The sequence below is a fragment of the Entelurus aequoreus genome, linkage group LG08 (genome assembly GCF_033978785.1).
Source record: "Entelurus aequoreus isolate RoL-2023_Sb linkage group LG08, RoL_Eaeq_v1.1, whole genome shotgun sequence".
Classification (NCBI taxonomy): domain Eukaryota; kingdom Metazoa; phylum Chordata; class Actinopteri; order Syngnathiformes; family Syngnathidae; genus Entelurus; species Entelurus aequoreus.
In genome coordinates, this window is record NC_084738.1 from 19007444 (window position 1) to 19023216 (window position 15773).

General features: G+C 42.2%; 1 protein-coding gene across 1 annotated transcript; it reads left to right on the forward strand.

Annotated features, from left to right (window-relative positions):
• Nucleotides 1-1806: 1806 nt before the first annotated feature.
• lrrc4bb (leucine rich repeat containing 4Bb) lies at nucleotides 1807-9450 on the forward strand. Its single transcript, XM_062055851.1, has 3 exons — nucleotides 1807-2212; nucleotides 4918-5537; nucleotides 5623-9450. Exons 2-3 carry the CDS (start codon nucleotides 5295-5297, stop codon nucleotides 7609-7611), a joined length of 2232 nt encoding a protein of 743 aa, XP_061911835.1. The 5' UTR covers nucleotides 1807-2212; nucleotides 4918-5294; the 3' UTR covers nucleotides 7612-9450.
• The last annotated feature ends 6323 nt before the right edge of the window (nucleotides 9451-15773 follow it).

A 15773-nucleotide genomic window follows, 5' to 3' on the forward strand; every position in this document is an offset into this window, starting at 1 on the left:
TCTGCGGCCCGCGGGCCGCATCCGGCCCTTTGTGCGTCCCTGTCCGGCCCGCGTGAGGCCAATTATAAATTACAAAATAAATTTTAAAAAGTATCTATGTCGAGTGTGCAATACAACAGTGCTGCTTTTGTTTTGAAAATCGTTATTTGTATTACTTCCGTGTGGACGTATGCGTGTGCGTGATTGTGAGTGAATGTGAACAGCTGCAATCATTAATTACAAAATAAAGTTGAAAAAACATCTATGTCGTGCGCGCAATACAACTGTGCTGCTTTTATTTTGAAAAGTATTATTTATGGGCGTGTGTCCGTGTGTAACCTGCGAGTGAAGGTGCACATCCAGCGACAAGTGATGCACGGTTTACACCCGAGACGCTAAAAAGAGAAAAGTTGATGAGGAATGGCGTGTTTTCAACAAGACATGAACTGCAAAGCAACGTCCCCTCACCTAAGGTGCGTGCCTGCGCAATTGCGCACTGCTCAAGCGTCCGCTGCGCGCAGCAAGTATATGCCGCGCACCAAATCAAATCCCATCTGAATTCTAAACAAAATAAACATATTTATTCTATGTAATTTTGCAATGCAACTTTGAGTGACAGTGACAACAAGCGGCCCTAATGGTGTTCGTCAACACCGTTCAATTGAACACCGTTCAATTATTGTAACGTCTATCCAGATGCTTCGAGGCCAGGAATTATATCGATCACTTTATTGAGCAAAACTGTTTATATTCGGACATAGCCACACCAAAAACATAAGTAAAACACTTCTATCTCGAAAAACTAGTCATTTTCTGCCGTACAAACCAGGCCAAAACCAACTTGTCATCTGTCACCAACACGCATAGCACTAAACCACTGGTGCGTTTATGGCCACACAAAAAGTCGGACAACTCAAACACCACACAAAGTTACACTATGACTCCTCAGTCATACGTGTGCTTATTTTACTGTCATTTATTATTAATGTTAATTTATTTATATTAGTCATGGAATGCTGTTACACACACTATGTTGACGTATTACTATTATTATTAATTATTATTATTATAATTATTATGTATCTTACGGTATATATCAAAAATAATATTGAGCAAAATTTAATTGAAATATTGTCGATGTGGCCCTCCAGCAGTGCTCGGGTTGCTCATGCGGCCCCCGGTAAAAATTAATTGCCCACCCCTGCACTAGGGCCAATTTAGTGTTGCCAATCAACCTATCCCCAGGTGCATGTCTTTGGAGGTGGGAGGAACCCGGAATGGAACCCACGCAGTCTAGTTGAGAACGTGCAAACTCCACACAGAAAGATCCCGAGCCCGGTATTGAACTCAGGACCTTCGTATTGTGAGGCACATGCACTTACCCCTGTTTCACCGTGCTGCCACATGAAAATAATGCCTACATTAAACCGGTCCCTGGTGCAAAAAAGGTTAGGGACCCCTGGGCTACTGAGTTTCATTTTTTTTAGGTTTTCTGCTGGTGGTGTACTTCAGATTTTTTTCCGATGGCTCAGAAAAGGTTGAAAAACACTGTTATGGAGTACAACAATGTTTATTATTAAAACACGCTAATTGAAGCAGTACAACATCCCTCTTGTGTTGATGCTTCTGAGTCACGTGACTGGACTATGTGACAACCATGCTCTTTTTTTTTTTTTTTTTTTTTTTTTTTTTTTTTTTTTTAACAGGACAATTCATCCGGATGAAGGGCTCCGATGGCCCCCATGACTGCAGGTGTAGCCGCGAGAGCTCCATCTTAGCGGCTCCTAGTGGGATTCAGAGAGGCGCGACATGCGGAATGTGCGTAAAGACGGGCAAAAAAGACGCTCTTGTGCGCAGCCTGCATGCGCGCCTCCTCCAAGGATGACCAGACGCGCGCATGCAGCCTCGTCCGCTTCAATCCAATGTGATCATACTAACATCTTTGTCTCCTTGTGGCCTTTAAACTCATTCCCAACCCTCTTTTTCTCCTTTTATTCCTTGACGGAGAGTGTGGATTGTGGTGATCTGTAAGCTGCCACCATCGTTTTAGACCCCCGCGTTGCGTTGGCGCTGCGGAATAACCGACAAGAAGAAAAAGAAGAAGAAGAAGAAGAAGAAGAGGGCAGGATATTTTTTTTTTTTTTTTTTTTTTGTGCGTGTGAAAAAAAAAAGAAGAGACGAGCTGATGGGGACGTTGAGGGAAAACATCGACCGTATACGCCGCAACATCGAGGTAAGTGCATGTTGTGTGTGCAGGTGTGCGAGGATGAAATGGCCGGCGCAGTGATTGCATTTGATTTGATTTTGGAAAAAAAAAAAAAAAAAAAAAAAAAGTGCACCTAATGACGACTTTTGTGCACAGGCTGCAAAGATGCATGGTGATTAATTAATAGGCACACAAGAACAATTGAATAATAAGCACATGCATTATGTAAGCATGGTGCCTTAAAAAGGAAATGTGGACATTTTTTCTTCTTCTTCCCCCTTCTTTGGGTGCAGTTGTCATTAAACAGGACTGGGTGCAAGCCATTTTGTAATGCAGCATGTGCAGAATTAGGCCTATTCAGAATTTCAATTGCGTTCCAGGGAAGGTGCGCCGTATGGCGAGCGCAGCTGCATTGATGAATAAGGCCATTCTGTTCAATTGTGGCACATAGGGAGAGAGCATAGGTTGGTCAGCTCGATTGATACCACGTCTACGATGAGGATATTTTGGCGTGAAGCAGCATATTTTCCCCCCCCCCCACCCGCCATCCCTGAAATGCCTACCCCGATTCCCACGTCCTGAATCAATCTAGTGTTGTCATAGTTACAGCAGATGATGTTGGCCCCTGCTACACCTGTGTCGCTTTGTTTTCATGCACCCCATCGTCTCATAGGGGCCTTGGACTTTACACCCCAACCATGGAGGGACACTTATTTTCTTCTTAGGAGGTGGGGGGGTTCTAACCCCCCCCCCCCCTGCAAACGAGTCCACCATTTTTGCCTCTTCATAAACCTTAACGACTGTGTTTTGGAAAGGCTTGATACAATCACGGCGTGATTGGTTTGTAGCAATTGGTCAGCAGCTTGCAGCTAATTTGTCTTTTCACGACTGAGCGCTCTCTCAGGCCTGATCGAATAATCAATACCGACATTGTTGCAATCTGCTCTCGACACCAAAGAGCAACAAAGATAAAAAAAAAAAAAAAAAAAGGAGCGTAAAGCACTACTTTGAGAATTTGAGCTTTGGGGGGGGGAAATGGAATAAATAAAAACAAAACGACAATCGTCATGATTTCCCATCATCACTCTTACCTGGAGAGCCTCTCATGAGATTTAACTCAAATGCTGGAGAGATTGAAGATGGACAATCAAGTAGTGTTCATTACCTTGGCTTTAACATGTGCATATTTGTCTTTTTTCTCAATTGAGGTTGCCATACATACAGTAAGTATAGTTGCCTAAGTAACATCTCATGCAATAAGTGTTTCAAAGCTAAATTTCGACCATTTTGGCCGCGGCGAAAAGAGGCATTAAGATGTTTAATTGTGTAGCTTTAATCAGTAGGGAATGTGAACAAAAGCTGTGGTCTTCCTTTTTCCTTAAGCCTCCATTTTGGATCATAACGCTGTCAAGTGGAGTGAAGTAACACAAAAAAAAGCTCTACATGTTGTTGTTGACTTTGGGGATGGCTATGGATGAAATGTGTGCCCGTATGAGGGTGTGAGAAATTATGTGGGATGTGCCGAGCATCTGAAAAAAAAAAAAAAAAACTATTTTTAGCATGCACACTCCCTCATGAGTTTCCTTAATAGCTTCTTTAAGAGTTCTCAGAGCTATGGTTTTTCATAAAGACTGATGCTGACCTTGTAGACATTATGATTCACCCCCCCCCCCCCCCCTCCAGTCCTTCGCCCTCTATCTTTTATCCCAGAGGTTCTTCTTCCGGTTTCTCTGCAATTTTCCCCATTATTGAAGATATATATTGATATTTCACATAGGGTGCTTGAGAGCAACAAACCCCCATGAAGACGCAACTAAACACAATAATGTGGAATGGGGCACTGGACGGAAAAAAAAAAAAAACAACAACAAAAAAAAAAAACACAAGATGGTGAGTGAACAGGTTGCCACAGCAACCGTGTTTCTAGGAGCCCGCATGCATTGTGGCTGCATAGGAGAGGAGATGCTAAACACCGCCATTGGAGCACCATTGTTAACGACAAACTATTTCTATTATGTATTCACCGTAAGAAGTTGGCAACCTTTGTGTCACACGAACACGTCTCGTCCTAGCCTTTTCTAAATTTAGTGAGTCTGCCGATGCTCGCAGGCAAAAGTGTGCGACACCCTCTCAACCAAGGACGGATTTGGCTCTCAATGCATATCGCTGTGCTTTTTCTTCACAACGCCTGGTTTCATGTTTGCTTAATTGCGTGTTGCTTATTGCACACGGCTCATGTAGCCAATAATAATCCCTAGGTAGCTTAATTGCCGAAGTACCGCATAAGGGTGTCATTTGTCAACTGGTGTTGTTGCTTCTTAATGGGTTGCGTAAATCTCTGCATTAACCTTATGGTTGCATTCTCGTTAAAACCGGAATAATTCTTGTCTATGAACCGGTTTCCTAGCCAGCTATTTTTTCCCCCAAAAAATAGAACGTTGTGGCCATTTTCAGACGATGACCTCGGCGTTAAGTTCAACGTCAAGAAAATGGCAGCTGACTCACCCAGTTGTACTACAGGCCACAATTTGAGAGACACTTCTTTACAACCCAAAGCCTGACCTTGCTCGTCTCCCGCAACAGGACATTGTCATATTCTCATAATTAAATCCCGTCCTGGGCATCCTTGCATGAATGTGTTAGGCTAATATCTCAAAGCTACTGCACTGTGCATTACTTGACCTCCTTTCTTTTCTCCTTTTCTCTCTTCTTCCCCTCCCCTCCCGCCACAGTGAGAAGAAACAAACAGCCTCTGCAGAGAAGAGAAGGCTTCCAGGGGCGACAATCCCCTCCCAAACATCATTTTTTACACTAATAACTGTCATGGGAGCAAAAAAAAAAGACATGCTTTCTGAAAATGACATGTAAGAAAGAACAAGGCGCTTGGTAGTCAAAGAAGCATGAGCCAAGTGAAATAAGAATATATTCATGATAGTCTTTTAATATAACATTACACCCTTCTTTCTAAATTATTAAGCGGTCTACTTGAAGGAGAAACACAGCAAAAGAGCATTAAATATGAACATGAACGCAAGCATTTAAATTCTCCGATTTGGAGGTGATTTGTCAGCATCATACAGCAGTCGGGGTGGGTCATGACTCAGTTGCCATGCGTGTTGTCATGGTGACCAGCCCCTGTACCCCTTCCCCCCTCCTCTGGTTGGTCCACCTTTTGTTGTGGTTCCACAACCATGGACCTGAGCTGACAGAGGCAGCACCCCCATGCCCCACCCCCTGTAGTTGCTCCAATCAGGCGAGCCGTGTCATCTGTACAAGGAAGAGTCTAGATCAAGTCCCGGACAGTATTTCGGAGAACACAAGATACCTCAATCTACAAGAGAACACAATTCAGGTGAGCGCAACATCACATTTCAGCCCATCTACTGTACGTTTTGACAGCAGGTGCTACAAACATGCCACTGTGTTTCTGTTTGCAGGTGATAAAGTCTGACACCTTTAAGCACCTGCGGCATTTGGAAATCCTCCAGCTCTCCAAGAACCACATCCGACAGATCGAGGTGGGGGCGTTCAATGGACTGCCAAACCTCAACACGCTGGAGCTTTTCGACAACCGTCTCACCGTGGTACCGTCACAGGCCTTTGAGTACCTCAGCAAGCTAAGGGAACTATGGCTACGGAACAACCCCATCGAGACACTGCCGGCGTTTGCATTTCACCGCGTTCCCTCTTTACGCCGTCTCGATCTCGGGGAGCTCAGGAAACTGGATTTCATCTCAGAGGCGGCCTTCGAAGGTCTGGTCAACTTGCGCTTTTTGAATCTGGGCATGTGCGGCTTAAAGGACATCCCTAACCTCACCCCGCTCGTACGACTAGAGGAGTTGGAGTTGTCCGGGAACCAGTTGGGGATTGTCCGGCCCGGATCCTTCCAGGGCCTGGTGTCACTTCGCAAGCTGTGGCTCATGCACTCCAGAGTGTCTGTTATTGAACGCAACGCCTTTGATGACCTAAAGAGCTTGGAGGAGCTCAACCTTTCCCACAATTCCCTTCATTCGCTGCCTCATGACCTCTTCACGCCTTTGCACCAGTTGGAGAGGGTGCATCTCAATCACAACCCGTGGGTGTGCAACTGTGACGTTCTGTGGCTCAGCTGGTGGCTTAAAGAAACGGTTCCTAGCAACACAACATGTTGTGCCCGGTGTCACGCACCCCCTGGTCTGAAGGGAAAGTACATCGGCGAACTGGACCAGAGCCATTTCACCTGCTACGCACCAGTCATTGTGGAGCCGCCCACTGACCTCAACGTCACCGAGGGCATGGCGGCAGAGCTGAAATGCCGCACGGGGACCTCCATGACCTCCGTGAACTGGTTCACTCCCAACGGCACTCTGATGACCCACGGATCGTACCGCGTGAGGATCTCCGTGCTCCACGACGGAACGCTCAACTTCACCAACGTGACTGTGCAGGACACGGGCCAGTACACATGCATGGTGACCAACTCCGCTGGCAACACCACCGCCACCGCCGTGCTCAACGTATCCGCTTCAGACCCCAGCAACAGCTACAGCTATTTTACCACCGTCACAGTGGAGACAGTCGAGACAGTGGGAGGAGGGGACGATAAGAACTCAGCAATGCAGTACATTAACGAGACCTTCATAGGTTTCCCTAATCCTACTGTTGAAAGAGGTTTAGATGGCATCACTATATCCCCTTCTCTCTCTTCTCTGTCCTCACTGTCCCCACGAGCGAACAGAGCCACTGAAAATGCAGTGACTGTATCCAACATCGATGTAACTAACATTCCGGGCCTGGATGATGTAATGAAAACCACCAAGATCATCATTGGCTGCTTCGTGGCCATTACTTTTATGGCAGCTGTAATGTTGGTGGTCTTCTATAAGCTCCGCAAGCAACACCAGCTGCACAAGCACCATGGCCCAGCCAGAGCCATCGAGATCGTCAATGTGGAGGATGAGATTGGAGCCGGAGCTGGAAGCGGCATTTCAGGCGGGTCTACAATGAATACAGGCAGTGGCGGAGAAGGAACCCTAAGGATACATCATCCTGAAATAGTTAACCTTCCCAACATTGGACGTTCAGACACACTGAACCATTACTATAAGACCCATCATTACAACAACAATGTGATGGGGCTTAGTATTGGTAGCGAAGGAATGGGACCCGGAGGGATGCTTGGTAACAAACACCACCAAGGCCAGGAAATCCCCATCTCCTGCACCCCTGTCCCCATCTCCACGTCCAGCCTCCTCACATCTTCAGGAAATGGCACCAACATCAACCCAAGCTCTATGTCCCCGCCTCTGCCCATGTCTCTCCCAATGCCCACCATGGGCCTACACGGATCAATTAAAGGTTTCATGGGCCAGAATCAGAACCCCCAAATGGAGCCTCTTCTCTTTAAGGGGAACTCAAAGGAAAATGTCCAGGAGACTCAGATCTAAAAGCGCGAGAATGGCGCTAGAGGGACAGAGAGAGAATTCATGTTGGGTTTATGCTGGGAATGATTAGACACTAGAGTGCATTGACTTTGACACCAGGAGACAGGATAGACGTGCCACGGCAACACAAAAACAGAGAGACTCGTCCGTGGTGGCGTACTGAGCCAAGGATTACCACAGTGGTTCACTTGTGTTTGTAGTAACGCTCATGGCCAAGCAGATCAAGGAATGGACATTGCTACAATGTAAATCTGTGCCAAAGCAAATGTTTTTTTGCATTCTCTCCAAACCGTGTTGTCATTGGGGAAAAACAACAAGTCTTTGGGAGTAATCGGTCCTCAAATCACTGTTGGCTGGCAGAGATGGAAGACACGCACACTAGTACTTAACATGCAGAAGATGGCTGAGATTATGGAACGAAATCCCAGAGACATTTTTCTTGACGAAAAGAAGGCGCGCTAAAGTGACTCAATAGACTCCCTGAAGGTGACAATAATCTAGGCATAAATAGATGGACAAAAAGGTACAGTGCAGTACAAACTACTGTGAAAAATCCACAAATTATATAAATATATTTTCATTTAAATATGTATCATTGCAGACTCCGACGCAGAGATATTTTGGGGTGGATGTACATGCCGGTAGAGTTTGTTCCTATGTGACCTAAGACGGGCGGCGACTGGGGGAGGTTGGCTATGGTACATGTTTTCAGTTTGGCTACTTCTCAGAGAACATAAGGGCTCAATTGCAACACTCATTGTGGATCTTTGAATTGGCTTTGTGACATAAAGTCTATTTAGGTTGTAGTACAGTAAATGCAGATATCTGTTTGACAAACTTCTGTCTGTTGCTTCAGTAGTAATCATTACACATTTTTTTGTGTTTCCGAGGGTGTATTATGTATTTTGTAACAACCAGCTTCTTGGTATTTGAATCGTATCAATTCTGACAATGCCATAACTAATGTTTCACAGACAGGGAGAGGTTAATCCAATGCAAAGACCTGTATGGCGAAAAATAAAGTGTTGACTTATTTGTGTTATTTGAAGGAGATCCGTAGCCAGGAATTTGATATGACCTCCTCGCTCATGGTGACTGTAATCACGCCATAAACGCCCTCATTATGACGATTCGACATCTCTCTTCAGTCGCATTCGAGAAAGGATCGAACATCCTCCCTAGGACGATTTAGAATGAATGGAAATGTACAGTATATCAATAATAACAATGTCTGGTTGTATGACAATTGTAAGAACTGCATTTTTACAGTGTAACTTTCATATGTTCGATTGCCATTTGCGCTTCTCGCGTTTCAACTATGTATTTCTTTATTTTTGTTAGTTTGATATAATGTGTACAGTTGTCTAGCCATGTATCATTAAGTGTGAAATAAATGAATCATATATTGGATTGTGGCGGCTCAATACGGCAACACGCGATGGGAAAACTGTGGAGGAAACCTGTGCTAAACCTGGACTGAAGCGTCGGGCTTGTGGTTCCGCCATTAGTCATAGCGCTAATGAAAAGTGTCACCTGCCCTATTAACATCACGACAGCCTATTCGTCACTCTCCTATACACAGTATTTATATGTTTTCAACACAAGGTGCATCTTTTTCATTTACGTACAATTTTTCAACACTACAGTAGTTTGGTTAGAATTTGACAGAGCGGGAAGGTAAAATGTTTGTTGCAATTGAGCACAGGCTGGATGTGTGTGAATGCTTGAGAGACGAAGCGTTGGCACTAATGCTATTTTGCGTAATTACCCCCCTCCCCCTCCTCATTAACTAATGTTTATTTATTTATTCCAACTTGTTCAAAGAATAAACAGTTGACTTTATTTACACTGCAGGTCAAAGTGGCCCATTCATTTGATTATTTTTAAAGGGACCCGTATCGGATATCGCGATGGTGTTTTGTATTGACTGCACATGCCGAAACGTGGGTAAACAACAAAACACGGAAGGAAATATTAATGAATACAAATATCAACCATTGCATACCTCCCATTGATTTAAATGTAGGTACAGTATGAAGGTGGTTAATATAACCCGTTTCGTCACGATTTACCTGACACGTGAAACGTGACGATTTGGGGGAGTGCACTATCCATTTTAGAGGCCAGATGGCAGTAGAGTGCTGAATATATTAAAATGTGTTTTCCAACTTTGACAACAGCGTCAGTTGCTATGTAGAGTGGTGCCTTCCATTATTTTCAGCAGACTGCATGGCAAAATGATTACGCCACCCCCACCTTCCTCTCAGGCGAGATCCACCCAGGAATGTGACCCTAGGAATCAGTTCCCTACTGTAAAATTGGGTATCACTCCACTGATGGGTGTCCTTATTTAAGTCGCTGTAGTAGTGATTTACCACGGGTGTTGTTCTGGGTAGACACTGGTGCAGTATGTAAACATCTTGGGAAAACATAAACATATGTCGATTAATGACTAACACACACGTGTCTACCCAAACAAGAAATATTTAAATACCCGTGGTAAATAACAATTATTTTGGCATTACACCCTTGGTTTTTAATTTGCTTTAATTGGGATTTACCAACTGCATGTTGTTGTGTTGGTTTTGGTAGACACGGGTGTGTTTACAAAGTCAAAAACATTCCGCTTGATGACATAGGCACAAACAACCCAACCCACGGTGAATACAAATGACAACAACACCCAAAAACATTTACCATAGGGCTTTTGTTGTGTTGTTTTGGGTAGACGCTCATACAGTATTATTTACACATCACTGAAAACTTTGGAATACACCAATTGATAATGTATGTACGCGAGCGTCAACCCAAACAACCCGTGCCACGGTAAATAGAAAAGACAGACACACCTGTGTTAAATCAAAATTGACTTCCATTGGTGGTTTTCCTTATTTAATTTGCTGTAGTTATTTTTAAAAAATGTTATTGTCCTGTCCAGCTACTCAGGCAAATTATATAGTTGATGTAGATGCCCATATCGGCTGTACAAATTTACTTTACAAAAGAGAAGTGTGGGATACTTCTCTTGTTGCCTTATTTGTATTTGACTTTATTAAATGGATTTATATTATTATTTGGTGCAGCCGGGCCGGAGCAGGAAAAAAAAAAAAATTGCTGTAGTTGGTATTTATACGGGTGTGTTGTGTTGTTCTCAGCAGACATGCGTACAGTGTGTGTACATAATTGAAAACATCGGCATACGCCGACTAATGACATTTGCACGTGTTTTTTTTTTTTTACTCAAACCACCCAACCCATAAAAAACACAGAAACACCCGTGGTAAATTAAAATGATGTCTTCACCATTTCGCTGATGCAGAGGCGGTCCTGGCTAGATTTACACCCCCCCCCCCTCCCCTCCCCAAACACACACAAAAAGACTCACCTCTAAATCCCGCCACTAACACAACACTATGTTATACTATATTATATTGCATTATCTTAATATACATTCTTAAATACAAAATGTAACAAAAACAGAGAAAAAACCCAAGATAAATACATGAAATATAAATGAAATACAGTATATAAACACCAATGTAAATTGCACAAATCCTTCATCACAGGTTCTAATAACCGTGCTTGAAAAATCCATGGAGAAATCTAACAAAAAAACAGCTCTATGGAGCATAAAAGAGATTCCTGCAATTAACTATTTCATATTTTACATTCAAGTTTTGCTTTGCATTATCCTAATAACATCTGAACAGTTCCAATTATGATAACACACCAGTTTTGTACATAGAGAAACAGCAGATAATTAACATAAAATGAATTTAGTTTCAACCTGTGTTTTTCACCCTGTTTACAATTGGCATTAACATAACAACAGGTGTGAAGTGAAATCTAAAACTTGAGTTTTCGAGCCTTCTTTGATGCAAAAATAGCCGCCAGACGGTAGTAGAGTGTTGGATATCTTACAATGGGTTTTGTGGCAATTCCAACTTTGACCACACCGTCAGTTGCTGTGTAGAGTGGCACTTTCCATCATTTTCAGCAGACTGAATTGCAGAATGATTAACCCCCACCTTTCTCTCGTGCGATATCCACCCAGGAACGGGGGCATGACAATCTCTTCCTTACTCTTTATACGCAGATTAATCACATAATTTATTTCGCAACATTCACCTTACCTTAACCGCGGATGGTTACCTGAAAAAGCGGTAAAAATAAATGACATGCATTTAAGTGAAGACTTTTTTTTTCAGACATTCTGACAATAAAATTACATCTGTGTCCAAGTATTAGGCTCTTTTTTTTTCAAGTTAATTTGAATAATTCAAGTGAATAATAACATATGATTAATCCAAATTTAGAAGTAAGAACCGTATTTTCCAGATTATAAACAGCCCCCCCCCCTCCGAGATTTGAACCCTGCGGTTCATAGAAAGGTGCGGCTGTTTTAAGCCAGGGGTGTCAAAGTCATTTTAGATAGGGGGCCACATGGAGAAAAATCTACTCCCAAGTGGGCCGGACTGGTAAAATCACGGCACGATAACTTAAAAAAAAAAAAAGGCAACTTCAGATTGTTCTCTTTGTTTAAAAATAGAACAAGCACATTCTGAAAATGTACATATCATAATGTTTTTTTTTTTTTTTTACACTTACATGTTGCGGTTAATAGTATTTTATCTTTATTTGTCGTTATTTATATTTTCTGAATAAATTATGTGATAATGTTCATCAGACAACTCATTGGTGTTAATTTTCAATCTATCAAGATGAAAAAAAAAAAGATATCAAAATCAAATTACAGTATGTTATTTATGTAGTTTGATCATTTTCCTAGACTGTTGTACTAACATCATACGGTTTATTTTGTACATATGTAGCATCATCTGCAAAGATACAAAGAATTGCTATTGCGACATCCAGTGGATACATTTAGAACAGCTGTTTCTTTCATTCAAAATTTTTCCATACTTAGCAAACTCATCCCGCGAACTGGATAAAACCTGTTCGGGGGCCTGATGCGGCCCTTGGGCCGTACCTTTGACACCCCTGGATTAAGCGAAGAAACCACACAATACACTGAAATGATCCACTTTAAGAAATTGGTCAAACTCAAAGTGTTTACAAAGTACAAGGAAGAAAAATCTGGATAAAAGACCAAAGACATCGATGACTTCTGTTTTGTTTGATTGGCCGTTTTACTGCAATGTTACAGGCACCGTTTGAAAACAATTCAAGTATGCAAATAAACATTTAAACAATTGTAAATATCTGATTTCACTACGTACCGCTATACATCTGCTGCTTATAGTCCAGCGCGGCTAATATATGAAAACATTTTTTTTTTTTCTAAAATGTTTTGGTTGTGGCTAATAGTCCGGAAATAAATTACTCTGATTTAAAAACAATAGTAATTTTTCAACAGCAGTAGTTTAAATAGGTGGCAACACAAGTGAGCACCAAGATTAATGACTGCAGTCCAGCATGGTGTTGGTAGCGCCGCATGAGTGCTGCCAGAGCTGTGGTATTGTTCAGTATATGAAAATGGTTATATAAATGTAAAGGGGGGTGTATCCACGTTTGCAAGTCAAAACAGTGCATGGTGCTATTGAGATGATATGTTGTGATGTACTAACCAGGTTTAGTTTGTCGGCACTCACGTGTGCATGGTCCAGGCTTGTCACTGTAATGCAGTATGTTGTTTGTTTATGTTTATGAGCCCTCACTGAGACATAGTTAGTCAAATAGTCTATTCTAGTCACTATATCCTGATATAAATATGATTTAGCAATCAGACAAAAAAACCTATGTTGTCTATTGCAGTGTTTTTCAACCACTGTGCACACCAATGTGCCGTGAGATACAGTCTGGTGTGCCGTGGGAGATGATGTAATTTCACCTAATTGGGTTAAAAATATTTTTTGCAAACCAGTAATTATAATCCGCAAATGTGCCGTTGTTGAGTGTCTGTGCTGTCTTGAGCTCGGCAGAGTAACCGTGTAATACTCTTCCATATCAGTAGGTGGCAGCAGGTAGCTAATTGCTTTGTAGATGTCGGGAACATGGTTTGTCGTGATCACAATATGTGGGAGGCAGCGTGCAGGTAAAAAAGGTTATCTAACACTTAAACCAAAAATAAACAAAAGGCGAGTGCCGCTAAGAAAAGGCATTGAAGCTTAGGGAAGGCTATGCAGAACGAAACTTAAACTGAACTGGATGCATAGTAAACAAAAACAGAATGCTGGACAACAGCAAAGACTTACAGCGTGTGGAGCAGACGGCGTCCACAAAGTACATCCGTACATGACATGACAATCAACAATGCTCCCACAAAGAAGGATAGCGTCCGCTAGAGATGCGCGGATAGGCAATTATTTCATCCGCAACCGCATCACAAAAGTCGTCATCCACCCGCCATCCACCCGAACCAACATTTTATCAAAACCACACCCACCCGCCACCGGCCCGTTGTTATATATCCAATATAGACGATGCAAGGCATTACTGGGGTTTAAGAAAGGAGACTGATCCAATGCAGCAGAGACATTCAATGCGTGCCACGCATTAATATCACTTGCAGTTGCAGCAAGCAGAACGATGCTTTTAAGAAGTTAAAAAAATGTTTTAGAAAGACTTCGCCTATATTTTCGTTAGGTAAAAAAAATGTTCTGAATTTATTTCAATGAATATTAACTTGTTAACGTTATAATGCTCAAATAGGGAGGAGGGCGGGGTGCACAGTGAAACAGTGAACAATTTTGCGACAAAGATGAACCTTTATTGATTGATCTGCAGCCATGACAAAATATCAGACAATCTCCATTGTCAACAACAGGCAGGAAAATAAAGATAAACACATAGCCTATGTTGTAGCCATAGGCTCATACGTTTTTAAGTTGAAATAAAAAAATAAATAAAAAATGTGCCTCATAAGCCTTAGGCTGTCAATCACGCGCACAAACTTAAATTATACAACAACATATGTATGTCATCCCTATTTAAACAAAAATAAATAAATAATAATAATTGAATTATAATGAAAATAGACGGTCGCGACAAACAAAGCAGGCTAAATAGCCTTACATTGTAGCCAATCGGAGATGCGCTTCACTTGAAAGCGAGGCCAAATAATTAACACACAGTAGTATATCTCCAATAGAAAAAAAAACACAATAAACAACGCAATTGCCTTAATTCCTTTGCATTGTAGTGCGCCCAAACAACACGTAACCATCACAATGATTCAGCTGACCGAACTCAACATAGGTTAGACATGGGCTTATTTGGTATAGCCTAGGTACCGTAGACTAATTCGTTTAACATATCCAACCGTATGTCTACTTACTTTTTTTTTTTTTTTTTAGCACTATGCAGGAATAAAATGGCATCTACAGTGCCAGGATTCACTTACGGCACTCAATTGTTGCTGGGACACATAGGATTCTCTTTATACATTTACTATGTATATATATTTCCGAATTGGTTCAACCGCCATCCGCCCGAATCTATTTAAAATCTATTTTTTTCGTCATTCATCCGCCCGACCCGCAAACCGCGCATCTCTAGCGCCCGCACAACTTAAATATTCTTGATTGCTAAAACAAAGCCGGTGCGGGGAATAGCGTTCAAGGAAGACATGCAACTGCTACAGGAAAATACCAACAAAAGAGGAAAAGCCACCAAAATAGGAGAGCAAGACAAGAACTAAAACACTACACACAGGAAAACAGCAAAAACTCCAAAATAAGTCACATCGTGATGTGACAGGTGGTGACAGTACACCTACTTTGAGACAAGAGCTATAGTGATGCATGCTTGGTTATGGTTTGAATTCATATCCAACAATTGTGAGAACGACTTATTATTGTCAATATCGGCTACTGAGTTTAATTTTTTTATGTTTTTCTGCTGATGGTGTGCCTCTGGATTTTGTCAATGCAACAAATGTGCCTCGGCTCAGAAAAGGTTGAAAAACACTGATCTATTGAAGCACCGTCTCCTTCCGTTTATAGCTTATTCCTGCTCGGGAACCTCACCAGTAAAGCAATCGATCAAGCGACCGGGCTTGTCTCAAATGCAACAATGCTTATTCTCCACACCGGCCATCCCATCATATAGATACGCAGTACATAAAAAAGCTGATGTATATCACATTGAAAGTGTCTCACCCCGACAGGAAGGGTGGACGCGCACGGAATATAAATGAAGGCTAA

Coding starts and splice junctions, on each gene's coding strand:
- lrrc4bb (XM_062055851.1), top strand. CDS start 5,295: ATGCGTGTTGTCATGGTGACCAGCCCCTGTACCCCTTCCCCCCTCCTC. Junction 5,538..5,622: donor TACAAGAGAACACAATTCAG/GTGAGCGCAACA, acceptor TTCTGTTTGCAG/GTGATAAAGTCTGACACCTT.